This window comes from Melopsittacus undulatus, chromosome 6, assembly GCF_012275295.1.
Source record: "Melopsittacus undulatus isolate bMelUnd1 chromosome 6, bMelUnd1.mat.Z, whole genome shotgun sequence".
Taxonomy (NCBI): Eukaryota; Metazoa; Chordata; class Aves; order Psittaciformes; family Psittaculidae; genus Melopsittacus; species Melopsittacus undulatus.
This window is the reverse complement of record NC_047532.1, coordinates 19,627,886-19,655,281: the sequence shown is the minus strand read 5'-3', so window position 1 is coordinate 19,655,281 and position 27,396 is coordinate 19,627,886. Positions and strand designations below refer to the sequence as shown.

The window sequence follows — 27,396 nt, the reverse complement described above, 5'->3', positions numbered from 1 at the left end:
AAAGGGACCTCAGAGTGGGTGTCAGGCTGGTGTAAAGCCTCAGTGTATCCTTAATAACGCCACAATATGAATGGGATTTCAGTCTTCCTGGCTTACCAAGGGAAATGCTCAGGAAACAGAGCAGAAGACTCGCACGGTGGTGACTTTAAGAGCTGCAAAATGTAGCTTTCCATGTGCAGAGGTGTGCTGGAACTATGAATGTCTCCTGTGTTATCTGTGATCTAATTGTGAATATACTGTGTATTAGCAACATGCTAGAATGCGAGTTATTGGCGTATAGGTTTTCAGAATTCCTGTGGCTCGGTTTTCTTCATCATCGTGTTTATTTTCCATGGGGATATTTAGGGAAGAAAGAGATTTATGAACAGGAGTGCTACAGGAACACGGCCTTGCACAGCACTCGGGCTGCTTGCATTGCTCCCCATGCTGAGACGGAGCTGCAGAGGAGGTGGCAGCATGGCTCTGGGATGTGGGGAGGAGGGATCCTCTTGGCTCCCTGTGCCAAGCCTGCTTGATGGGGTTTGGTACAGGCACACTGATCAGACAAAGGTGGTAGCAGCTGATGTAGTGCAGGACCATGCTCCTCTTTGACCCAGTATGCTCTGTCAGCTGGGGCTTTTCCTGTGCTTCCAGTAAAAATAAAGCCATTTTAGTTAGATTTAGGTACAGCCCTGAATCCCCAATGGAAAAATAAACAGCGGTTTGTAAGTCATTTATTGTACTGCAAAGATAGCATTTCAGGCTCAGAAGGAGACCATCTTGCATGGGTCAGATGAGCCCACAGAGTGCTTGTGACTGGATAACGTGGGGAGTAAGTGTAACAGAAAGCCTAAAATCCTTGTCCCGGGAAGGCTCACCTTCCGCCCCCTGTGCTCGGCAGTGAGCACGCCTCCTGAAAGGCAGCTTTATTAATTAACAGGGTAAAACCAACCAGCAGCAGCTTTGATTTTGTAAGGAAGCACATGGATGAAAGTACAGCTCACAGCCCCAGCTGGGGTGCACGATGCAGGTCAGCACTGCGCAAAGCTTACCTGCCAGCACTGAACTTGCCAACTGCCCCTCATCTTAGAGACGCAGAATGGTTCGGGCTGGAAAAGGACAAAAAGATCATCCGGTTCCAACCCCCTGCCATGGACAAGGACACCTTCAGCATACAGTTTGTATCCCCTAGCTCTGTCCTAACCCTAACACTGGGGCATCCCCCACCACAGACATGGGCAGGAACCCCAGGAGCAGCCACTGCTGGTGCTGGTGCTCAGGGACAGGCTCAATGGCCGGGCACTGGAGGCAGCTCTTGGGGCTCCATGGTAGGGCAGAGACCATGGATGGAGCTCTGCACCCTCATTGGCCCCCTACCTTCCGGTCTAGGTACGCCTTGGGCACGGATTGGCCGGGTGCCTTGGGCCCCCAGTCCCTAATTGGGCAAGGAAACTTGGGGAGAGGTTGGTCCTGGTGGCTGATTGGCCAGCACCTTTGGGTTACATTCAGGCCCAAGGCCCTGATTGGCCAGTGCTGGTGGTCAATCCCTACGGAGACAAACAACTTCCAGTTGCCCCTGGGCAATAATTAGCACTCTGCCCCAGTGTTCCAGTTGCCCCATTGCCCTGATTGGTCACATGCCCTTGGGTTCCAGTGGTTCCTGATTCCTGATTGGCCTAGTACTCTTGGGTCCCAGTTATTCCTGATTTCTGATTGGCCAGGCGCTTCTGCCTTCCAGCAGCCCCTGCTCTCTGATTGGCTGGGGCTCGCAGGGCCCTGCTGCCGCCTGTCGGTTGCCATGGGAACTCCCTCCTTTCGCGCTTCTCCCCCACCGCTTTCCTGATGAACTTTCACCCGCTCGGCGGTGGGTCACATGACCGGGGCTAACATGGCGGCGGCCGCTGGGGGCTGATCGGCGGCGCCTGCCGGGCCGCGCCGTATCCGCCCGCATCCCGGGCCGTGCGGGGGGCTCTGCCCCGGGGCCCGCTGCCCGCCGCCCGCCCGCGGCTATGCAGAGCGGCAGGAGGGGGCCCGGCGGCGGGGGCCGGGAAGAGGTGCGTGCTGGGGGCCAAGGAGGGGGCAGTGCAGGCCCGGGGCTGTTGCGTTGTCCCGGTGATGCGCGGGGGGGGCCGGGTCGGCGTTGTTTACTGGCGGGGAGGGTGAGTTGTTTACGTTGGGCGCCCGCGGGCCCTGACACTTCTCCGCTCTTGTGTCCTCTCTGCAGACCTTCCTGCGGGTGCGAGCGAACCGGCAGACCCGGCTGAACGGTGAGTGTGGCCCCGCGTTCCCCCCGGCCCGCCGGGCTGCCCCCTGCCCGGAGAGATTCACAGGGCTGGGCCGAGTGGTGCGAACCACCCCCTCCGGAGGCCGGGAGCTGAGGCCTGCCCCGCCGGGGCCTCGCCTAGCTGCTGGTGGGGTGCACAGGGTGGGTTGGGGGGAACCCTCCGCGTTCATCCTGGCTTCTTGGGGGGCAGCCCCCGGATCCCACTGGTGAGGCTATAAGTGGGCCCCGCATCCCGTCTTTTCCAGGCCAGCTGTCCATGTTTTCGTAGCTCATATGGCAGAATCTTGCAGTAAACTTTTAAACCAGCAGTCTGAGCATACGTGCATCTGACGTCATGTTTTGGTTGTGGCTTTTTTTTCCCTCTCAAACCCACTGGTGTGTGTGTGTTACTTTTGCTCTTGTATTTCTGGGAGTTCCTGGCAACAAATTACAAAGTGTTCCTAGCAAAAACTGTCTTAGTATTTGAAGAATAAATCAGAGGTCACTTTATTTTAGAGAAAGTCCCATCTTTGTGCTAGTAAATCAGAAAACAAAAGCAGAAAGTATATTGTTTTGTTGTAGTTTGAGCTGAAGAAATTGAAAGCCTTTTCCTAAAGTTCAGATAACTTAGAACTTACACTTTAAGTAGTAACAGTATTCTGGCATCTGATTTTGTATTGCTTGGAGCTGGTCTGATAAGTACCCTTTAGTCAAAATGTGGTTATTCAGGCTAATAGGAGGTTTATTAATTGTTATCACAGCTTGCTGCTGTCCTAGTTTAAACTAACACTGGTGACATTGTGCTGCTGCGGTTTACTCAGGAGAAGATAGAGATACTTTAACAGAATAGCAAAAGGCTTTAGAGTGTACTGATAGCACAATAGTGTGCTTGAATTGGAAGTGCTATGTGTTTAGCATAGCCTGAAGCAAATAGGAGGGTTATTATGACCCAGGCTCTTTGATAACTTATATATAACTGAGTTCAGATTCTTAAATATAAGCCCAGAAGCCCAGGAACCTGTGAGCTCTTGGAAGCCTGTTCAGTTGTACAACAAAGAGATGAGTTGCTTTACCTCAGTTACAGGTAACTGCTGGTAGGTGTGCTCACATCTGTGCTCCCAGATGAGTGCAGTGAGCTGCCAGCATTGGCAGGTCCTGTTCTGGACACAGAGACTTCAGATGGCTGCAGTATGCTGAGGTATTGCTCTGCAGTGACTTGTTTTGTGTGACAGAGGTCTCTGGAGTCAGTCATGTCAAACTGTTTCTTTATCATTTTTGCATAGATGGGGTTAACTCCCACCTTCCATCTTTTTCTCAGGCCAACAATGTGAAGTTACCTTATTTTAAATTAAAGAAATACCCCCCCAAAAAAACCCCAACATCTAAGCTAGGCTTGTGAGGGTTCTTGGTGTTGTGCAGTCCTTCAGAATGAATGAAAGCTCTTGATGACAGCATGCTCTGCTGAACTGGCTCAGTAGTACTTTATACTTTCCACTATAGCCCAAAATAGGGCTGCAGCACAGTCACTCCTCTTGGACCCTGTTCTTGGATGTTTTTGTGGATCTGAGCTCATCCACTAAAGGGATGCTGGTTTTGAACAGCGCTTGCATTGCTTTTGCTGAACCTTTTACTCTTTTTATATATACCTTTTGGGGTACAGTGAGCACAACTAATGAGGGCATTTGTTTGATTTATATAATACCTTTATAATGCTGGTATTCCTGTCCTTTCTGTTGTACACCCTGACAGTACTAGGCTCAGACGTTACAGAGCTGGATGCAGGGATACCAGCTGAAGTGCTTTGGCTTTGGGTCACAAAGAAGGTCAAACTAGAGCAGAACTAGTTCCTCCTGACTTTAGCTTTTTATGATTCTGTTACTGCTGTCCTCAAAACATACCTGTAATGATATCCTATGCCCTTAGACTAACATCCAGCTGGATGGTTGTACCGCTCCTTTCTATGCCTGTGACTTTCTATTTGTGACTACAGAACTTGGCCTGCTTTCTTGTTCTCTCCTCCATGTTTTTTTTTGCACTAAAATAACTTTGTGGTACTTGTAAACTTTGCCACATGATTGTTGAACAGTTATTTAAGCAGTGTTGCTCCAGATAGAGAACACTTGAATGCTCTGGGAAAAGAAAAAATGCTTATTTGACGCTGTGTTGTGGTTTAATGAGCTTCTAATCAATCCTGTAGCTTTGTAACTTGCTTTGTGAGAATGGTTTCCTTATCCCTGTTAGTTTTTATTGACACAAGGACTTGTCCAAAGATACCTGGCTTTTTGTTTCATATTCTTATTGAGGCACTGAAGAAATTTAGAGTATAGAAAATACAGCCTTATCTGTCGAAGAAAAATCTACTTCATTTGGGTTTATTAAGTTTTAAGTGTACTTTTGAATGTTGTTGTAACATATTTGTCTTGGTATCTCTGTCAAAATTCTTTCCAGCTGAGTTCCAGAATCACTACTGGAAAAAAAAAAACCCTCTAAAAAAGGGTATATATGATATTTGCTGTGCTCGCACATCCTTGACTCAAATCTCAGCTGCCTACGGCTTTTGCTTGACCCCTGTCAGATCCCCTTGATATCTTCTGTCCTGTTGTTACCACTTATGAAAGTGCAACAGGAGCTAAGGAAAGAGAAGGTAGAAAGGGAGATGCCTTCTGTGGGCTGCTGTTGGCCTGGCTGTGACATGATTAGGTCCTGATGGTTACATGGTTCACAGGTACCTGACAGTCCAGAATTTTAGTTCCGTAAGTCAAACCTTTGACTTAAATTGAACTGTAAGTAAGGTGAATGCATTTGCAAGCTCTGGAGGAAGAGATTAATGTTCTGTCTGTTAGACTCTAGGTTGAGCATTTGTATCTGAACTTCCTTGTCAGCCTCAGTGAGTTAAACCCACACCTCTCACCTGTGCTAAACTCACTCTGCAGAGGTTGAGTCCTTGTGAACCCTGGAGTATGAGGTGTTGATTCCTTATGAACCCATGTGAGAAAGAAGACATTTCTTTCACTTGCCTTATTTCCAGTGTTGCCAAACTGGAAACTTTATAAGCCACCCTCTAAATTGATGCTTATGGAGTTCAGCAGTGCAGAGCAGGTTGGGCAGTCATTCCAAATTAGAGGCACAATGTTATGGGTTACTGTTTCAGAACATGGATTCAGCAGGTTAAGTATGCACCAGTCTTGGAGAAGAGTGTCAGAAGGTTGCTGAAAATCATCTGTGTGGAAGTTTGGCCATGTAAATGTGAAAGTCCCCCTGAGACCCTTCTGTGAATTTGGCCCTTAACATTCTCTCTAGGGTAGATGAGCAGCAAATTGTTCGTGAGGTCTGAAACTCATTCATTCTTGACCATCTGGTTTTTTTTGCTTTAGCTAGTTCTTCAGATTTTTTTTGTGTCTGCATTGTTGCCTTTATTCCCTTTGGTCAGATGCTCCTGGAGAAGTTGGTCATCCACACAAGTTTTTAGTGATAGCTATAAACACTCCTCACGACTCCTCTAGCAGATTTGTAGAGTGTTGAATACCTTTGTGCTTGAATACCTTTAATGCAAATTCAGGGGTATTTTCAAAGTTGGCATTTTGAGTGCAGTTGTAAAATAGGTCTTTACAAAGCTCCCTTTGCACCTGCCCGAGAAGCTGATCCCTGTTTTGGTGGTGACCATAACCTACCTTTGAGCAGACATCCATTGAGGTGGCCACAGTGCACTTTGCTGTTGAACCACCACCAGCATTTCATGTGCTGTTGTAGCTGATGGGTGTGGGGTGGAAGAAAGCTAGATGGTTTTCACTGGAAAGGAGACAAAAAATGTTTCCACTTAATTTGATTGGCCTGCCATTGCAGGAGCTGCTAATGATGTCTGCATGGGGCTCGGGGGACCACTCAAACTGGTGGAGGGAATCATAAGAGATATTGCTAGTAACTTAATCATCTCCTTTGATGCTGCGGTAGAGGTTTGTGTAGCATCCACTGCTAGATGCTGTGTAAGAGCACTTCTGAGGTAATTAATGCCCTGTCCTGAAGGTGAATTTTTACTAGGAGAGGGGAGTACTAGTGAGAGCTAACATCCATTAGCTTTTCTCTCGGGAAGTTTTGCCAGGCTAGAGAATAACATGATCTTTAGGTTTAGCCTTGATGTGAGGAGCCTGTTGTGACAAAAGATCCTTGGTCTCTTCCGGAAGCTCATAAGGTTGGCTCCTGTCTGCACCCATGGGAAGGCAGGGACCAGTGTGCCCTCAGCAGGAGAGGCTCTGTCAAGTGCAATTTGGCTCTTTCTCTTGTGTCAAAGCAGCTTCTCATCTTGTGCTGTCCCAAAGACCCTATGTTAGGAAAGGGAAGAGCAGCACCCTTAGCCAACACAGCTCCTAAGTTAAGTCAGAGACTGTAACTGAGGCCTCAGCCACTGCAGAGGGGCTCACTAATTCTTGCTCACCTCCATGTGCTGCTTTCTCATTCATGTGTTGTAATGACTTAAACTCCCTGGGTGCCTGATGGTTTAGTATAACCTGAGGGAGAACATGCAAGTGCAGCAGGAGCAGTGTGTAGGGTAATGTACGTCTGTTAAAAGTGAGGCCTCAGACGTGTTGGAAGCCCTCTGATGGCCTAATAATAATTATTAATGCTAATAAAAATTAGTGAACTCCTCACCTCCTGGCAGAAGGTTGGAATAATAACTATGGAGTCTTTGTTCAGTTACAGATAAGAATGAGGGGCTGAGGGTCAACCTTGTGCGAAGACCTCCTTCCCTGAGCTCCATCCCCTTCTTGCATTCAGCCCCTCCACTGGCTGCATTTTTATCTTCCTGAATTACAAGAGGGAATGGCTCTTTTTTTATCCCCCTTCTCCCATGCTCCTGCGACAGGAGCGAGAGGGAGAGGGATTAGTGAGCTAATTAGAAATGATCGCATCTATCAACACTAATTAACAATCCTGTGGTCTCACTTGCGTGTTCTTTTGAGCTGCTCCCCTTCGGGACAGCACCACAATCACCCCCTGCCTTTGGGGCCGCTCTGTCCCTTCTGCACTGATTGGAAGTGATAGCCTGGTTGCATGTTGTGTCGGGCAGGGACAGGGCTGCTTCAGATGTGCTTTCCGGGCTGCAGCATTCCCTCCTGGTTTCTGCTGTCACCTGGGGTACCCTGGGCCTCCATGGACACAATGCTGCTGCTGCTGACCACAGAATGAAAATGGCAGGGGATTTGTTTTCAACACCTCTTTCTTCCAGTGGCCTTTTTAACTTGTGGCACTAGAGCTTAGAGGGCTGCTTCTTGGTGGAGCTAAATGAGCCAAGAATGGGGGCTGTCTGCTGAGTCTTGCATGGAGCTGGAGTGGAGTGAGGTTCTGTTCCCAGCTCTGCAATAACATTTTGAAAGCAGATCAGGTGCTTGTTCTGGCAGAATGGTCCTAAGAATTTATCAGTGCAAGACCTAAAATAAGTTACCTTCCTTTTGTCACTGTTAGAGTGCATGGACTAGAGGATAGCAGTAAAAAAGTTAAAAATACTAATAAACTTTCCAGGCAGACTGACTGAGCTAAATTCATTGGCCCTGGGGACTCCTACCAGAATAATTAAGCTGCTACCTCCCTGCATTTCCCTGTTTAAAAACAAGATGAAGTAAGAGAAAGGTGTGTCTGTGATCAGAGGAGGCTTTGCCCCTGTGTTTTTCTCTGGTCAGATAGATGTGTGCTGGGGAATACTCAAGTCATACCTGATTGCAGCCTTCTATTTTGTGCTGGCTCTATAGAGTTAGCGAGCCAAGGAAAGAGCATCTTGAACATACACAGAAGAGCCGTACTGGAAGATACAGGTATTCACTAATCCAGAACTGGAGAAACCTTCTGCGCTGAAGTACAAACCAGAAAGAGCATGGCTTGACTCTGACTACTTCTGAACAGGGCTAAATGATGTTGAAGGGGTGCAGGAAGGGGAGAGAAAACACACAAGAAATGTTGAGGGGTCATTCTTTTATTTAGAGCAGAACATGATTCATCTGGACACAATGAAATTAGCAATAACACTTCACAGTGTTTGCTTCTGTATTGGCTGGAAGTCGCATGGTTTACCTTCTGAAGGAGGAGCTGACAGCATAGATAACAGATTGAAGCAGAAAAATTAGAAGGGAAACTTAAAGTACCCCAGTAGGAATGCTGAGGGACCTGATGTGCAGAGAGAGGCAGGTGGGCTGTGGAGCTGGCAGTGTGGTGAACCCAATAAAAGGGAGGGTTGTGGAGCTTCAGGAAGTGGCATGCATTCACTTGGGAGTCTCTTGTTCAAAGTGCCAAGTATCAAAAACACTATTGTTTTGATCTCGAGTTGCATTTCAGGAATGTCCCTTTTGCAGAACCCTTTTCATGGTGCCAGGAGTGGAGTTTCATTTTTCAGGGAATTTTCCCACAAATCTGTCTTATTCAATGAAGGAAAGTAATGGCCAGGGAATAATTTGAAGCTTTCTTAATCCTGGAGCATCAGAGAGTGTAGGGGATGATGAATACTCCTCATTCTGGATTGTGGGAAAGAATATCCTAACCCATAGAGTCCTGAGTCCAGAGAAGGCAAAAAGAAAGCCTTAAAAGAGGCTTTTCAGGTCTGTGTTAGTGTATTCAGCTGAAACTTTATAATTCACTTGGTGATGTGCATGCACTAAACTGATGTACTTTAGAATACAGTGACTGACAGAAACTTTCACATACCCTGTTCCTTCCCTTCCTGGCATTCCAGCAGCTTTCTCTGACTTGTTGGCTGCAGGGAGCTGTTGATCCTACAGTATTCAGACATGAAGGCTTTCAGAGCATGCTGCAGTGCTCACAATGTCAGTAATGATTTCTGGCTAACACAGCTTTTTGGTGGTGTCATCTCTCATTATCACATGGGCTATCCTTGGGCTTTTCCTTGTCTCTCATTCAGAATTTTGACCTTCCTTATTAATTAAACAGCGACTTTCCTCCAGCTAGTGATTGAGTTATTCGGTAATACCTGCCTAAAGCCATCATAATAAAGGACAGAAGTTTTTTAATGCAAATGGTTTGGTTCCAGATGTTTTGATCACATTAAACGATGGCTCAAATTAACCAGAGATTGGATTAAGCAACAGGCTACCTTGGCTGTTTTTTCTAATCATTGTGATTCCTGACATGTTAGTTTCTCAGAGCATGCCCTCAAGAAGGCAGTGTAGCCCCCAGTTTTCCTGGAAGTGACTGTTAAATACCTTCTCCAAGGCTTTTCAGGTGCTACATCATCCTTCTACGGTCTAAGCAAGTTCTTGTATAGGGAATCGATGTGTCAGTGGATGGGGCTCAGAAGGCAAAATCCAGAACAGGATTCAGTGGCTTGATCACTCAACTTTGAAAACAATTTCAGGCTTCCAAGAGAAAGAATTTAACCATTTGACTAACTTACCTGGGGATGTGCAGCAGGTGTTTCCTCTCCTAGTTATTAAATCATGAGTAGCTGCCTTTCTGAACTTGGGCTGTTCTCAGCCATGGGTTACAGATTTAATCTGGAAAGTGCTAAGTAACACTGTACTGTTTACAGAGGTCAGAATAGGGGTTTTCTGGTGTGAAATCTTACCATTTCTGCCAAGGGTTTATCATTTGGAGCTGAGCAAATAGCAGAGTGGAACTACAAACGTGACATGTCTTCCTTTCCTGTTTTTTGTTTGTTTTCTTTTCCTGGTTTCTCCATGCAGCTCGGATTGGAAAAATGAAACGGAGGAAGCAAGACGAAGGGCAGGTATGTCCCCTCTGCAGCCGACCTCTGTCAGGATCCGAGGAGGAGATGAGTAGGCATGTGGAACAATGCCTTGCAAAGGTAGAGGCGCAGCAGGATCGCCAGCTGCCATTCCCTTCTCCCTACTCTCAGCTTTGTCTGCAGTTGACCTAACACGGGGCAAAAACTAACACTGCTGAGCTTGCAGGCGATGCTAACTGTCTCACTAAGACCTGTGTAGTCACTTCTCTTTGTCTTGGAAGATGGATTTTTCTGGATTTTTCTCCTGTGTTGCATTAGTAACTTTCTTACTTCATGCACCCTTTCGTTGTTACTGAAGTCTGAGCTGTAGACTGTGAAGGTAGAGCTATTGAAGTTTATGAAGCCTTTTGTAGGACTTCATGCTTCCTGTGTAGCACAGCAGGAAGATTTCTTTCTGATCTCTGCCTGTAACAATATTAGAATTACTTTTTTTATTGGGTTCTTTTGTAACAGACTGGCATTTGTAAATGTTGCATGACCACCTTAACTCCAGGAAGTGCATTTGAACAGAGCCATTCTCTTGCTGTTCATCCCAAAGATTGAAAGGGAAGAAAGAGCCCTAGGGGAGGGAGAGTTGTCATAGGGCTTTCTGTGCTTGTTTCTCAGGAAAAGCCCACAATAGAAATAAAAACATATTTGTGCTTGTTGCCTCAAGAGGTGCATGGTGTAAAGAGAGGGGTCTTTTGATCAATGTGCCCCAGAAATTATGCTATAGGAGAACATTCCTGCTGGGGATCAAAGGAACCTGTACTTTAACATGGCAGGGTTGTTGTGCATGAAAGGCAGGGGAATGCATGTTGAAATGCACACCAGCATTGGTGCAGGAACCAGAGCTTAAATTTCCATGTGTTAATATGATGAACCTCTCAACTTGTTTTAATCTTAAGGTTGTCAAGTTCTTCCTGCACCCATTTACTTCTAGATTTAGATCACTGGGAATGGGGGTGGGAGTAGATGCTGCTGTCTGCTCTGTACCTGGGGACAGTCCAGCTTTTCTTCTCCATTCCACCATGAGTTGTTAACCCCAAAGATTTATTTCCTGCATCTCAACGATGTGCCTCTGCTTTACCCCATGCAGAGAGAAGGTTCTTGCATGACTGAGGATGACTCTGTGGACATTGAAAACGAGAACGGCAACCGCTTCGAAGAGTATGAATGGTGTGGGCAGAAGAGGATACGGGCTACTACTCTCCTGGAAGGAGGATTTCGAGGTGCGCTACTGTTTGCGGGCCTGTGTAAATTATTCTGCTGTGGAAATTGATCATTGCCTGCCTTTAAAGGGAGGGACCTGGAGATTTGCCTTTCACAAAGGGTGGGACCTTCAGCCTTTGCCAGAATGTAAAGTGGTTTCAGCTTTCTGCCTCTCTTGAATGATGAGAGTCAAAATTTGTGCAAATGTTGAACAAAAGGGGGGTGTTATTTCTTGCTTGAGAAATGTGTCTGAAGAGGGAATGAGTAGGAATGGATAGAATGGGGAGATCATTTGGGGAAAATAGCTTCTTACATGTTACACATAGTAAGAAATAGGTGGAAATATATGAAGAGAGGGAAATAGAAATGAAATTGTAAAAATTCCCAGCCTGGAGTGACGAAAGCTGGTGTATCGGCCTCTGGTGATGTATTGAAGGTGACAGCTAAGTCGCTTTAGCACCTGCATAAAATATTAAAGGGCCAGTTGTGCATTTATCACTCCATCCCTTTTAAGGTTGATAAATGAGAATCCAGGAACCTGCTCTGCACCTGCAGCGCTGCAAGCCCTTAGGGCTCCCAGACAAACACATTTTATTTTTCCTCCTTCTTTTGCTCCTTCCCCAGTGACGGGGAAATCAGTTACTGTGGAGCGAGTGAGTTATGGCAAAATTTGACCTCTCGTGAGCTTTATTGGTGAATGTAATTTTAGCTAGAAAGCTGGCCCCTTTCTTACACTCAGCCCTTTGGCCTCGAAGAGGAGGATTTACTAAACTGTTCATTGGCATGAACCTCTGGCACTAAGGAGAGTCTCTTGCAAGCAATCCACGTAGTGCATGCCTAATGAGAGGAGGAACGCTAGCTCCCTCAGTTCAATAAAGAGGATGGGATGTGATCTCTTCTTATATCAGCTTGGATTTTAATTTAAAATATCTCAAGGGGAAAGGCTACTACATAAGGAGTTGGACTTAAAAGCCAGCTGTGTGCTCAGTGACAGCCTGGCACTCCTGATCTGCTCTTACCTTCCTCTGAAATTAAATTGTAGCTGGGTTGTAACAGAGCAGATGATCAGGAGCGCAGAGGTGCAGGAGCAGCTTCTTTGGGTTTTAAAGGCTTCCCAGTGAAGCTCACTCTGTCACTTGCTGTGTCTGTAGCTTTACTTACCTTAACTGTTTTTTGTACCCACATGGAAAGTTACATCTGTACATGACCTGATGAGACCATGCAAGGTCTTAGACTATGTTTAGGTAGTACAGTCACTATAATCCATAGTGAAGCATGGGACATCTGCTTGCCCCTATTGTCACTGCTAGTCCTGATTAGATAAAGCTACTCAGTTAATTTCTGCCCCTTTGCTCATTCATAGTTTCTTCCTTCACCCTCAACAAACACCTGAGTTTGAAAGCACGATATTCCACCTCCTTTGGTGTGGATATTGTGCTGCCTCCACCTGGTTAATGTTCCCAGTTGGTTTTCAGTTAATGCAGTGAAGTGTGATCTGAAGCTTTCATATTGCTTCCACCATATGGAGACGCTCTTTTCAGATGAAATTTCAGGTGGATAAAATGTGGAATTGATGTGATTAGGCTGTGTAAATGCAAAGTACTTGCTCCTTGTTGCATTTTCTTCCTTATTTTAAGGAATTCCCAAAAAGGTTAGTTTGTGTTGTATAGATCAGCTGCTTTCTTCCACCAGAAGTTAGACAAGTTCTAGCATCAGTTTGGGCTGTAACCTAAGCTAGATGACTGTGCATGCATGGACAGGTATTTCTGTATTTCATAGTTAGAAATAGCCCTGCTTCCATCAGGAAGTGTGGAGTATCAGAAGACTAGCAGAGGAGAAGAGCACAACTAGACGTGGTTCTAAAACCCTCTGTAATTACCCCGATTAGAAAGCTTTTGGATTAGACGCTTTCCCTTTGTGGTGCTGGATGACAGGTGTCTGTAGATCAGCTTGCAAGCACGGGAACCTCCTGGTAGCATTTGTAGTGAGGAACATCCTCCTTGGGCAGCTTTTGGTAGCAGAGATGACTCCACCTGAGGGGCTGGCAGGTCCATATGGTTCTCTCTGCCCTTCCTCCTCTGGAGCAGACCTCTGCTGGCAGCTGGATTCAACAGCTAGGACAAATTCAACAGCAAAGGACCTCTAGAGAGGTGTCCTTCCCTAAACAGGGGAACTTTGTGCCACCAGCTTTCTACCTGGTATTTTGTGATGACCAATTAATAGGTACCTACCTACTCAGTAAGAAGTTTCTGTAATATTTGCCAAAGCAAAGCTGGAATCTCCCATAGTTGGCTGATTGCTTCTTGTTTCTTTTTAAGCAAGTCACACATTTTTATGCTCCCTTTTGTGGTTTTCGTATTGTCTGGCTGCTGGCATTCAGAGGTCTCCATCAGTCAGGCCTGCTTTGTGCACTTTCAGGTAACCTTAAAGGTGACTGTCCCTTTTTCTGCCAGTGTTGGCTCTTGCCTTGTTTTAGGGACAGAATTCTTAATTTAAAGCCCTGAAGCACAGCACAACGTTTTGGAGATTCTTTCCGATGCTTAAAACTGCTTTGTCTGGAGTTGGCAAGGCCCTCGTTAACCCCTGTCACCCGGGGCTTTGTATTTGGCTCTGTTCCCTTTGCTGTGAAGTAGCAGCGATGTGGAAATCGAAGGCCTTTTATAATGCCAGACAGCCTTTGCCAGGCTACAGGGATGTCACCGGTGTCTAAAGAGATGACATGGAGAAATACATAAAACCGGAGGGGAAAATAGATGGCCGTGTGTCTCATTAATTTTGGTTTTAATGGTGTGTTGCTTTGAAGAGATGTCGCAGCTGGGCGAAGGGGGAGCAGGATGCGGTGGCCAGCATGAATCGGTCAGACCGATGGGCAGCATTGCAGAAGTGACTCAAACTTAACACAGGTCCTGGCTGCTTCTTTTTGTCGTTTTTCATTGATGTACAAAGTTCATATCACTCTCAAAGTGAGGCAAACTCTTTGCTAATTATATGAAAGATCCTGCCGGGCTCTCATGTGGGATAAGGCTGGGGTTTTTTCTTCTTGAAAACAGGAAGGTCAGGGAAATGAAGAGCCCTGCTCAGATTTTTTGGAAGGTGGTCTAATCTTTAGGAGCAATCACAGGCTGAAACACTTACGTGGTTCCTAGGATGACTCTTTCTTGCTTCCAAAGCTCTTGCAGGGAAATCTTGCTCCTATCACCTATGAGGCTGGCTTACAAGGTGGAAATTCTGTTGTCCTTGTTTGTGTTCCAGCTGCAAATCCTCAGTCAGGTCTAGGGAAGCAGAGCCAAAGCACATGGCTTGGCACACTTGAGGCAGCAGGTGGAAAGGAACAGGAGATGGCAGCAAGCAGGAACATGGCATAACTGAGAAGTGCAGGGATCAGTATGTTGTCTCTTAAGCTGTTGGGTTTGATGGAGGCATTCAGTCAGGAAATACTTGGTACATCTAGCTGCCCTCCTGGCTTCTTAAAAGATAATTTCCTATCACTTAATCTGCTGACCCAAAACTGGAAGAATGCAGGGTGTAAATGAAGATTATTGGCAGTTATCTAGGATTTGAAACCACTTTGTTTCAGCAGAGGTTCTGCTTGAAGTAGGGGTTTGTAGTGGGAGAGTTCTTGCTTCTGTTTAGGGTAGGTGCAGAAAGCTACCAGCATGAAATACCAGGTGCTGTTTGACTCAACCTTGTGTTTCAAAGTGAAAAGCTATACATTTATCATAATAAAATATTTCCCTGTCTCAGTCCAGTGTCACAAGACTAAAATTTCTCTTTAAATACCTGAACATTCAGTAACCACCTATCCCCATGCCTCTGAATCATCCCTCTCTGAAGCTCTTTGCTGCAGAGGATTATTTCATGCCATCTTTATCTAATGAGTTTCTGTATTTAGGAAGCCAGCAAGGCTTCACAAGTGAAAGCATCAAGTGGCTCCCTCTCTGATGTTTTCTTCTAATGCTCAACATGTTTGTAGCAATTCTTCTGTTCCTCTCCAGAATGGATGCACGTTACCCTCAGTGTTTACGCTGTAAGGTTATCCCTTTAAAGAATTCCTGAGGGAAGTTCAAAAGGGTTTTTTTTTCCCCTTTGAAAGATTCAGTGTCTCTTTTTGTGTGTATGTCTCTTCCTTGAAAGAAGGGAAAGGGAGGGGGGAGTGAAAAAAAAGTGCTTTATCTGAAAAGAATCACATCAGCTTCGCACTGATAGAAGCCGCTGTCATCTCTTAAACGGCTTAGCACAGTCAAAAGGCAAGAGGACTTAAAACAGTGTCTTACACAGGGATCGATGGGTGGAACACATAACTCGTAACTGCAGAAAAAAAAGACAGGGGTAGGGGGAGAGATAACGGTAATGATTGCATTGAGGGAAGCTTGAGGGAGGCTTGTTCTTTGTAACACAGCTTCAAAGGTGTCTGGACCGGTGCCTAAGCAAACAGTCCTGTGAAGTCGCTGCCTCTGTAGGTCTAGGGAAGGCGGGGGGGATGCTTGCACCCTTCTGTTTCTTAGCAGATGGGACAAAGATTAGTAAATGCCAGGTTAGCGGCTCCCTTCTGTTGCTTTGGATTTGAGGAGAGGATTTGGTCACTTGGTTTCTTGCCCTCCATTCTAGGCTTGTCCAGGAGAGGGGAAGGAGGCGAGAAGCGGATGGGGTGGGGGGACGGGATGTCAGTTTATCGATCGCACCTCAGTCAGGAGAGCTGCAGGCGCAGTGCTCTGAGCACGAGCAGCAGCGTGCTTAATGTGATTGAAAGGCAGTTAAAATGGCGGTGACCTTTTCAGGGGGAATTAGATTGCCTGCCAAGAGTGGTTAGAGGGAGTGATAACGCCAGCTTGAGGAAGCTGTCCAGTCTGCTTCAAAGGGAGAGAGACAGGGAAAGCAAGCTGGCAGCAAGTACCATTTAAAGCACGAACCGCGCGATCTGATAGAACAGAGATTGCTGTCCTCTTTAGATATGAAAGAACTGAAGAATTGCAGCTAAGTTCTCTCTGTCCCCCTCTTCTCCCCTCCAGCTCCACCACCAAAAAGCCTTCCTCTGGGTGCACTAGCAAGCTAGTCACCACTGCTGTTGTGGGTCTCTCTTTTTTTCAGCAGATCAGTTGCATCAAAAGTAACACAGAAGAGAGAAAGTCTTTGAAAATGTTAAAATGGTAAGCAGGGTATTTTCAGGGAAGGATGCTTTCTAAGAAAGATCAACATGACAAGGATCTGTCTGATAGATTGTGATACTCTTGAAGAAGGAGAAACACACAGGGATTACTTAACTCTGAAGTTTCTCTTTATTTCTCCATGCTGTCTTCCTCCCAAGCTGGCAAAGGGCTTGTATCTGTTCATTAATGTCTTATGAAGGGAAAAGAGCAGCAAGACTTAGTAAATGTGTAGAAGGACATAGTAAAGCCTTATAAGCTGTAACAAACTGCAGTTATACTTGAGTGCCCGTCTGCATTGGCTCTCATGGCATGTACCATTAGGGCAGCTGCCTGGAAAGTGGGACTATATTAAATATCTAAAAGTTTCCAGTGGATGGCTGCATTCCCACTGTTGACTTTCTGTCTCTGCAGAATCAGGATGTTCTTCAGTTTGAGTAGCAAATGCTGGAGGACAGCTTTTGTCCAGCATGGATTAGTTGTCCAAGGAAGAGTATTGGGGCAATAGCTGTATGCTCTTACAGTTTGTTCTCCTTCTAAATACACGCAGCATTAGAAGCATGCTTTCAGGTGTGAGGTCCTGTCCTCAAAATCTCAGTAGATGCCCCAGCAGCAGGTGTTTGTGAACACAGTGACTTTGCTTGCGCCTGGTAACTGCCTGGCAGAAAGCTCCAAGTAGAGGAGGAAAATTCAGTTGCACTTCTCAGTGCAGTTCTGTGAACATCAGACTACAACAAAACTCTACAAACATCTGTGTTTGACACATATGTGGAAACTGAAGTGTAGAGGCATCTTATCTAATGCTATAAAGACACTAGCAAAGCTGGCAACACAGCTTTAAAGTTTTGCTCTAGAATCACCAGCTGTGCCCTCTTTTTCAGGTAATATATAATGAGGTGTGTAAGAAAGCATCAGGAGGTAAGGAGACTTTCAATTTTTCCATGCCAGGAGGTTCAGGCTGCATTTAAGGTCATACTAAGAGGCTGTAAATTGATCTACTCAAATTCAGCAAAAGAATTTGAGCTGAACAGTGTGACTTCTCCTAAGAGACTGTGTGGGAAATAGAAGATGTCCCTGGCATATTCGGGCCTTTTGGAAGAACGGTCTAGTAAATAGAATCATCCCTATTTCTGTATAGATGAGTCAGAATTCATTCATTTTACCCTGGCAGGCTAAAGCAAACTTCAGCTTGGATGCAAGAGTATAGGAAATCTTTGCCATAATGAAATTCTACTCTTCCTTCCACTTAGCAAGAGCTCAGTTCAGCGCCTTTCTCTGTCACGTTTCCAGTGTCGGCATCCCTTGTAGCTTAGTCTCTAAGGTGAACACGTCTATACATTGGGGCATCCTTCTTGGCTTCATAGCTTTTCCATATTTGGGTTGCTACCTTCTGCTGGCCACTTCTACCTGCTCTAAGCTTCCAAGTGGGCGAGGTGTATAAATTTCATGTTTCTCAAGTGCTTAATTCTGTGCCTTATACCCCTCTTTAGCGTGCTGCTGAGTCCCAGAGCACTTGTATGCCTTACCTCAGCCCTTGTGTATAATGGTGGTAATCCTGGGTAAGCTCTCTGTGGCTGAAGGATGGTGCTTTGTACTGGTCTGATGGAGTAGCCCAAACCACTCCTTGATGGTTGCACCTCTCTCCTTTGAGAGCAAGTACTTGTCCATAAGGTAATACTTGACCTAAAATGCTAACAGATCTGTTTACGTAGTGTTAGATGCTGTAATCAGATGGGCTATACTTGGATGTTTTCTGTGTTTTGTGCCTGTATGCAGAATGTGAGAGATTCTGTGGCTGATAAACATCTCTTGGGTACTGTACTGAATATTAATTTCAGAAGTTGACTTCAGTGAGCAGGAAAACCAGATGAGAATAGTATGTGATTTAAAAAGAAAGAGATTCAGAATGACTTTATACCTCATGTACAAAAGCCAGCAGGACCCACCATGTAGATGGTGCTTGATATCCTGTGTGTTTAAAGTTCATATACTGCCTCAAGGAACAGCATTTTCTTCATTTTGGAACACAAAGTAATCAATGGGACTTGGCAAAGCAAATATCACTGTAACTGCAAGCAAAAAAAGAATGTTGTTTATTGCCTTTAAAAGTCCTGATTGCTGGTAGAACATTTTCCTTATCTTGAACACATGCAAAAATGTAAGAACCTAATTTTCTATGCTCACACTGCCAGAATGCATTAGCTGAAGGGAGCACAATCAACTAAACCTTGCTGTGTTTGATTTACGTAATTCTGACAGCCACTCTAACCAGGGAAAGATTTTCTGCTGGAAGAAGGGGAATTCTGTCCATTTGGCAATACTGCGTATCATACTTGGGTTAGGAAAAGGGATGTGTGTCACCCAGGAACAGGGGAAGGAGGTAAAATAAAGAAAGAAAACAGGAAGTGGAGTTGTAACACCTTGACAATTGGCAGGGGGAGTAAGGGAGCAGGTAGAGCACCTGAAACTGGATACCAAGCTGACAGCATCCCTTTAAACTTCAGTTTTCCTGGGTCTTAGACATTCAGCATAACATCTTCCATTCCCATCTGCTGCATTTGCTTACCTGCTCTCTGCACTCCATTTTTCTAGTGGCCTGTCTGCTCTGGTTTTGAGAATCGCAGGCTTTAAGAAGTCATATCTGTTTCCCCCCACATGTCTGCAGTTTTGCTACAGCTGCAACCTACTTCTTGGACACTCAGGTCAAACTTGAGCCTTAAGCACACAGGAGTTGATTGACATGATTTTAACAGCATTATAGAATACAGTTGTTAAGTCAGGGGCACTGAGATTTTTCCAAAGGAAAAAGGGAGCATGGGTCTCAATGGCTCTAAACAGCTCCTGTCTCCGCATGTCGTCTCCTGCACTCGGCGGTGAAACGCATTATCGAGTAGTGCCCGGAAAGTGGCTAACTGCGTTTGACACACGCCAACTCCCTGCCTCCACACTGGATAATTGCATTGTCAACTGTTCAGCAAAGTGGCAGGTGACACTGCAGCCGGATTGATTGTCCTAGTATGGAGGCTCCCAAGACTGTCAGCCACCCAATCGATAGAGTTTACACAAGACACCGTGACTGCATCTGTAACTAATTTCAGTTTGAACCTTGCAAGATGCACTGTCCCTCTTTCCTGGCATCTCTTCTTCTTTGCTTGCATCTTCTCTCAGGATGAAGAAGTTGCTTTTCCACTGAAATCCCGGCTTTATTTCTCATTTTGGAGCTGGAAGTGAAGAAATCAATGGTGTGTTTTGTGGTTTCAGAGTTGAGGGCATTACAGCACATGGCTAACTAGCAGCTCCAGTTTTGCAATCAATAGGCTGATCAATTGATTAAATTAGCACTGATTTTTCTTTCTTCTTTCCAACCTACAAAAGAATTAGTTTGGAGGGAAAAACACATGGGTTTGGCCTGTGAAATCTAGCCTTTGGTTTTTCCAGTCATTGGCTGCCTTTCCCCCACAAACACAATCTCTGTGCTCATCATTATTTAAAGCAAACTGCATCGAGCCCCACCGCAGGCAGTAGCCCACTGTAAGCCAGGGTGTCACTTTCAGCTGTTCTCCAGCTCTGCTGCTTCATGCTCTGCTGCCTTAGAAAAGTCATCCTCCAAGCTCTGCTGTGCTGCTTTATTATTGGCAAAGTTGCGACATTCCTGTGATCCCTGTCAGTGGTGCTTATTGATCCAGTGATGTGAATCTGCTTAGCGATTCAAGATTACTTTAATTCTCCCTCTTCCTTTTTTGTTTGTTTCCACCCTCTCCCCAGGGGAACAAAAGCTTTCAGATCCACCTTTCCCTGACTGTGGAAAAGGAGCTGTAGCTGCAAAGACCATGGCTATTGCTACTGCTTTTGTACTCTAGCACTGGGTTTTGAAGAGCAGCCTTTGAGATAGAAGTGAGACTGTTCTCACCTTGGTGCATCACACCAGTGTGAGGCTCTAGGAGGCAGCCATGCACGAACAGCCACACCACATCAGACCTTTGGTCTGAGTGCATTTTCCCCTCCGTAGCCACAGTCTGTACCTGATGGATTATGGAGAGGCATTAAAGAAATCTCTGGAATACTCCATGGTGCTGTGAGGGGTAGGGAAGCCTCTTCCCTGAGCCCTGCAGCAGCTGGCTTTTACCCTGTACAGCAGAACTTGCCTGCCCTTTGTTCAGCATGCAAAATGATGTTAATGGTCATAAAATTATATGGCCCCTTTCCTTAAAGGCAGCTGTTCCTCTGATCTGTTAGCAAAGATCACTGTAAGCATCTAAGACACTGGTAAGCAGTCAGGTCTGTGGCAGCCTCTTTGTGCCTCTGTGGGAGCTAATAGATGCATCAGATGGGTGCATCTGCTCTTCCAGGTGTACACTGTAATGGCACAGCTGGGTCTCAGTTTTCCAGGTAAATCACTGTTTTGCTTGAAATGGATCTGGCTTGAGAGAAATAAACCTCTTGCCCTATAAGCAGCTTTTAATGGCCTCTGAATGTCATTTTTCTTGCAACAGGCTAGGAAAGTCACCAGAAGAACTATTCTATCCTTGTTATGTGCTAGGAAAAAAAAGCAAATGGGGGGAACAATTTCACTGTCCAAAAAATAATGGCTGAGGTTGTGTTGTAGATCTTCAGAAAGACTCCTGTTCAGCGTGGCATCATATCTGCTTTCCTCTTGTTTTCAAGAATCCCTAATGGCTTTCTCTCTCTTCCCAAAAGCCTTTTAAAATGAAACAACATCCGTGCCACCTTGTCTTCTTAGCACTAGTTGGGAATACTTCAGCAGCTGATGAAATAAACCCGGTTTAGAGCCGTTCTTGGGAAGTGTGTGAGGCCTGGCCGTGTGTCTGCATAAACTACTTTTATTGCCTTCGTTGTTTTTACTCTCCAAGAAGCCAACGAGTGACATTTCGTTAAGAAAATAGAATGAACGTGCTGGAAAGGGAGGTTGTGCAGGAGGGAGTCACTGCAAGGAGTGTAATTAGCAAAGGCTGCACTGCTGGAGATTTATGGGAGGCTTTTTTCTTCTTTCCCAAACATGTGTAAATTACCTGCGAGCAGAACAAGTGCCTCTTCCCAGCCAAAACAGGCCCCTGTGCAGCTGCGTGCCCCTGAGATGGATTTGGATTACAGAATTTACACAAAATCCTGAATTTCTAGAATTATTTCCAATATAGATTTGACATCCCCCAATTCCTTGGGAGCCAAACAGGAGAAACATTAATTATACAGATGAATTTGTTCCTCTGCACGAGCAGCAGCTAGTAACTGCTTCATAACAATGGTGCAAATAATAACACTAGCATCTTTGTTTTGTTCCTTGTTCTTGTTTGGAGTAATAATTACATGCATACAGGAGAGTTTGCTCCCAGAACTGAGTTATCTGCCCAGACTGGAGTTGAGGATCAAAGGTGGGGCACAGAGGGTCTGTGCTTTCCTACCTGTGCTGGTGAAATGTGTCTACAGCCCTTTGAGTCTGCACTGGTGTGGTTGTCTCACTTTTCAAGTCCTGAGGCTGCTAGTCTCCATGTGAGCTCATGTCTATGCAGAAGCCGGCAATGCTGCCAACACCTGAAGCAGCGTATGTTGTCACTTTGACCATCTGCCACTGAATGTGATGGAGGAAAGGAGGGACTTGAATGTGAGGCCCTTTTATCTGTTCTGTGAATCTGCTTATATATAACGTTAATGACTCTCGATCTTAGCTTGAGCCACCATTCTCTTGAGAGGTGTTGAATTGGCCGAACATCTGGGGGACTGCACAAAGGAAGAGAGGTTTGAGAAACAGTGCAGAGGTCAAAGAGGATGCTTAGGCATAGGGGATGGCTTAGGAGAAAGAAAAGTGCTGTGACAACTTAGGGATAGGGGGAATAAAATAATTCCTGATGAGATTTATCCCCAGCCATTATTAATAGAAAGTGGGAAGTGTTTTCCAGTCTCCTTCAAGCTCAGCCGATTGCTGTAGTGCCTGCAGGCTGGCAGTGGTGAAAAGGCATTTGAATTTTTCCTGCTCTTCAGACCTCTTGAGTCAGTATTTCAGAATCACTGTTGCTTGTGTAGAGTACCTAAATTTTTCAGAAACTACCTTGAATTGGTGCTCAGGCAGACTGCTCCAAGGCCAGCCCAAGCAAAGCTGTGTACACAGTGCTGGAGGGTGGCTGGGAACTCTAGGTAAGTGATCTTGATAGGTACATTCTGATTGATGGGTGAGTTTGTCTCCCAAACTGTCACAGGGTTTATAGAGGTGCCACTCAATACCAGTGCTGGAATTGCTTGTCAGAGCACCTGGCTACAAGAGCAATGGGGATTGGAGACAGAGCTGTAACTTTGTTTTTTCTCTGCTTAATGGCCACAGCGTCTGACCTGCCTGCTCACTCCTGTTTGTCTGGACCTTAAGGAGGCAGCTGGGATTAAGACTGTCAGAGGATTGTGCTGCTTTAGCGTCAGGAGGGGGCTGGCAGTGTATGACAAGTGGTTGCCTCCTAACAAATGCCCAGCAAGAGCAAAAATTTCTTCAACAAGGAAAGGGAAAGATACAGGAGAGCTTGCATTTTGGTGTATTCTTTTTTCATCTGAAAACAGTGTCTCAAATTCATTTATGGAATTACATTCCTCAGGCCTTAGGTGACATCTCTCCTTGTAAGAGTTGCAGCTGCTTCTGTGAGTAACAGTCTCTTGTAAATTCCTAGGTCAAGCATACAACATTCAGTTGTTGGATTTCAGTTTATCAACTCGTTGGGATAAAGTTCTGGTCCCAAGCATTGACCTCTGGATAGTAGCAGTGGCTTCAGAGGTCCACTCTAGGCAGCATTGCTGATGGCTCTGAATTACTGCGTGACCTTTCAGAAGCCAAGCCTTGCTGGAGAAACACTTCTCTGTTCCCAGTACATGCTATTGAATTGCAAATCACTCAAATGTAATGGTAGGGGGTCTTGTGGAAGCTCCCATTCTCCTCGGGTAGGTCCAAAACAATGCTATTGCGAAGGCAGTTTTATTCTGCTTGACACCCTCTGCACTCCATGTCACATTTTCCTTGCTCCTACATGGCAGCATACACTACCGGCAAGAGCTGGAAGTTGTGAGCCCTCTTTACACTTAGGCTGAGTTGGTGAGAAGCAGGTGTGATCCTATCAGGCCTTCCTTGCATTTAGTGGTCCTCTTAATCCATTTATAACAGCACTTTTCCAGAAATCTGGTTTGAATGAGCCTGAGATGAATGAATAATGTCAAGCAGTTCAGACGTCAAATATTTGAACAGCTGCCTGGGTGTTTTCACTGGCTTTGTGCATGGAAGCAACCCCAAGAAGTTAGACAAGAAGGGTCAGGTCGAAATTGTGGCACTAAACCCCAGCCCACTGGAACTGGCCTCAAAATCCATCCCTCACCCCTGCTGCAGATGAAAGGGCATTAGGATGCCAGTGGCAGGCCATTCGCTCTGCAGGTGATGCTGGACTGAGCTTTGTGTTCTCTTTGCTGTTCTCTTGTGTGCAGGGGCAGTACTGGGATTCATAGACCTTTTGATTCACATCAGAAACATATTTTGTGGAGAGTTTTTTCCCCTCTTTTTTTGTAAAGCAGCCTCTGAAGTCCTGAAACTAATAGCCCCACTTATATTGGAAGTCTTTTCTGGGTTCAGAGATTACGTTGGTCAGCATACACTTTTTGAATCAGTTTTTTTTACTATGTTGCAATGGACTGCACTTGGGCATGTGAAAAAGAAATCCATATTTAGCAAAAATCTGAGTTGGATCATCTTATTGTGGCTTCCTTTAGCTGATGGCCTGGGTGTCCTCATTTGATCAGGAAAGAAAACGTACCCTTCTGTCCCTCATCTTAACCTATGAACTTCTCTGCTATGCCCTCCTTTCTGACTGAAATGCTCTTTCAGGTCACCCCTGTTGTATCTGTCATTGTAGCACATCACTGCCCAAACCCATTACTGTGCACTCCCTGTGTAGGGAGGAGAGGGTTCTGTGGCAATGCAGTGGTTCCTATTAGAGACTTCAATTCAGCAAAAGCTCTGGAATATTTTCCTTTCAGACTTAAAAGGGATTTTCTTAAGTACAAAGGTTTTGAGAGCAAGGACACCAGGATTCTGAATTCAAGGTACTTTAATATTTGTAAACTGTATCACAGTAAGCAGATCTTCTCTTCTTAAGCTCTAACCATAAACCACTAGTTGGCTTGAGTCACTTGGAAACAAAATTGATGGAAAGGTGCATGTTTGATGTATGCTTGGCATCCTTGCAGAGGGAGAGACATGGGTAGCGGTCCTACTTACTCTTTTGGACACCTTCACCCTCCTCAAGGCACTTGTTCCAAGTATTCATTGTCTGGCTAAGGTTCAGATCACCTCTGGGACTGGCCAAGTCACAGCTCCAGCTTTGCATGATTTGTGTTTCCTACAGCTACAAGAAAAATGAAGACCTGTGTGTCCAAAGTTTATGGCCTTTGAGAAGTGATGGGCTAAAGTAATGCCAGGTGCAAGGGATGGTGTTACTGAAGGTTAAATGCCATGCCTGTAAATTACCACCCCATCACCCACTATGACTTCTAAGGCAGCTTTGAAAGACTGTCCTAGCTTCTTTGACAGGTCTCTCTTGGTCCTCTAAATCTTCTCCCAAACATTGTGATGAACTGAAGGAGTTGAGATTTACTAGATAAGCCATTGCAGCTCATGACATGTGTTGGCTGGCAGCATGCAGCCAGTACGTGAAGTGCTTTATAAGGGGTCTGCTGGATGACAGCTGCCCCCCAGAGCTGACCTACAAGTGTGGCTCCTGCAGTATCTGACGCAGATGATGCATGCTGCATTGTCAATGCTCATTGTGTTACCTCTGCTAAAGATTAAGGCTGGCAATTACTTTGAAGTAAAAGGTAGTTTATGCTTCTAGGGAAAGGTTAGTCTTAAAATCATTGCCATGCTACGGTTATCACTCGTTAAGGACCTTCTTTATATTCAGGGAAGAGAAATATCAAAACCATATAAACAAATTTTATTGGTGGCTTAATGAATCAGTGAGAGCATCCATTCCTAGAGAGTGACAGTAAAGAACTGTGTCTGCATGGTGACCTTGGAAATGAGACCTTCGCCTTGCCCTGCTCTCTGCACAGATGTAGGCTGTTAGAAATATAGCTAACTCTTCTGGGCTAGCAAAGTGCAAGTTTGCAGCTGGCAGCACAAGCTTATGTAAGTCTGCTGCTGAGAGCCCAGTGGGATGAACAGACTTGGGTATCTGTAGCACTGAAAGGGCTACCCTAATGCTTTGGAATGTCCTCATTCTTTGGACATGCATCTTGTGTTCATTGCTTCTAGATTTCGTTTAGCCTGTTGTCTCCATTCAGAACCACATTTGAAGTGCACAAATGTAATCCCTTTGGGGAATCTGTGCAAAGCCAGGACTACATCCACCTGTTTGCAGGTGGGATGTGCTTCTGGTCTAGTCACAGACTTAGGCAGGTTACCAGCCGTCTGGATGTGCCAGGTCCTTCAGGCTCCACCAGAGACCCTCTGTGAGCCAGATGTCCATGTCTGCTGTCTGGACAGTGGGGTGCTAAGTGAAGGAAGGTACTGGAGTCAGCCAGAGTGAGCAGATTTCTGCCTGCTTAGCTTCTATCCCCAAACAGCTTAGATCTGCTGCAGAATCAAACACAAATGAGGACCTTACACCACTGTAGATTTCAGGAGATGTTTAATTTCCAGTCTCATAGGAGAGAGCATATCCAGTGTTAGATCTCATAAAGAGAGATCTAAAGAGTAAAAGAGTAAATTAGTTTCCCTTCTATTAATAAACCTAAGGCAGCAAATACCATGCAAAGGTTCATCTTTGTGTTTGCACACCAGTTCAAGAAAAGAAAGCCTGGTTACTATCAGCAGTAACACAGTCTGGCAAATGTTAAACAGTTCAGTCTTGGATGGAACTGTTAAAGCTTTAGTTGGGACTGGTCTTGTGCCTGATCCACCTGTGTTGGAAGTGCAGGACTCTTTTTGACTTGCCCTGGAATTTGCTCACAGAAGTACTTATGAGGAGCTGTTGGTGACTGTGGAGTCTCTTTCTGGTTTTTTTTCTATTTCTTCCCCTCTCCTAGAAACAGGTTTCCTGCCCTTAAATGTTTTGTATTGTAAAAATCTGAGCCGTGACTAAATGCATTTAAAAACTAAAATGGCATTTCTGATTGTATTTTAGTCTCTGCTTGCCCTTTGCAGCTGAATTAAGAACTAATTCAAGCTGTCCCTGGGGCCTTCTCTTACCTGTTCGTTATGCAGGTTTTGTGTTAACCACTTCTCTGAAAAACCAGTCTTCCCTATTTTGCTTCTATTTTTTTCTGCCTTTGAGAGAGCCTTCCAGTGCCATCAACTTTAAAGTAACTCATGTGGAGAGCAAAAATGTCAGTGTTGAGGGGCATTTTAGAGCATAAAGTACATGAAGTTAGAGCATTTCTGTGAGTGCTTTCTCTGCAGTCTCCTGAAGATTGTTCTTTTGTAGCCTTTGGAGGTGATACCTTTTGTGAGGCTGTTAAGAGTAAGGACAGCCTGCAGACTGGTGCTGTTGCACTGTGCTGAGGAGATCTTGCACACTTCATCTCTAATTCAAATGCTCATCTATGTGGTTTATTTTCTTCCAGGTTCTGGGTTTATCATGTGCAGTGGCAAGGAGAATCCAGACAGCGACGCTGACCTGGATGTGGATGGAGATGACACACTTGAATACGGGAAAGCACAGTATCATTTTTGAAAGGCTCTTCCTGAGAGGGAATTTAGAGATGTATCTGCAGCTAGCTTTCCTACAGCACAGCTCTGGGTATTGGTGGATAGTCTGTGTCCAGCCCTACTGGAAATGACACAGCCTTCTCCAGTTACCATGTTATTTGAATGAGGAGGAATTCTCAGTTATCCCCTTTGAGACCTTTCTGTTGATGCAGCACTACTTCAGACCTGGTTGGTGAGGTCTGTAGGAGATATTATAGGAGATCAAAGTTAGTGATCTATCTTCCTAGTTTATAAGCAAACCAGGAAGATAGGTCAGCAAATCCAGGTTTCTTCCATGTGGATAGTTTTTCCTGCTTCATGGGTAGGAATTGAGTTTGTTTTC

The 27,396-nt window shown here is 45.3% G+C and overlaps 1 protein-coding gene across 4 annotated transcripts in view; it reads left to right on the top strand.

Moving 5' to 3' along the window:
* The window catches only part of RNF220 (ring finger protein 220), a 217,479-nt gene that overhangs the window by 156,781 nt on the left and 33,302 nt on the right, over positions 1–27,396 (top strand). For 2 of the 4 annotated variants that reach the window (XM_034064079.1, XM_034064078.1), the window contains 4 exons: positions 2,204–2,246; positions 9,928–10,049; positions 11,068–11,200; positions 26,930–27,026. In XM_034064079.1, the coding sequence (XP_033919970.1) occupies positions 2,204–2,246; positions 9,928–10,049; positions 11,068–11,200; positions 26,930–27,026 (395 nt within the window). Of the gene's footprint in view, positions 1–1,842; positions 2,034–2,203; positions 2,247–9,927; positions 10,050–11,067; positions 11,201–26,929; positions 27,027–27,396 lie in introns of those variants that run through there. The other 2 variants (XM_034064081.1, XM_034064080.1) reach the window with 2 other exon arrangements.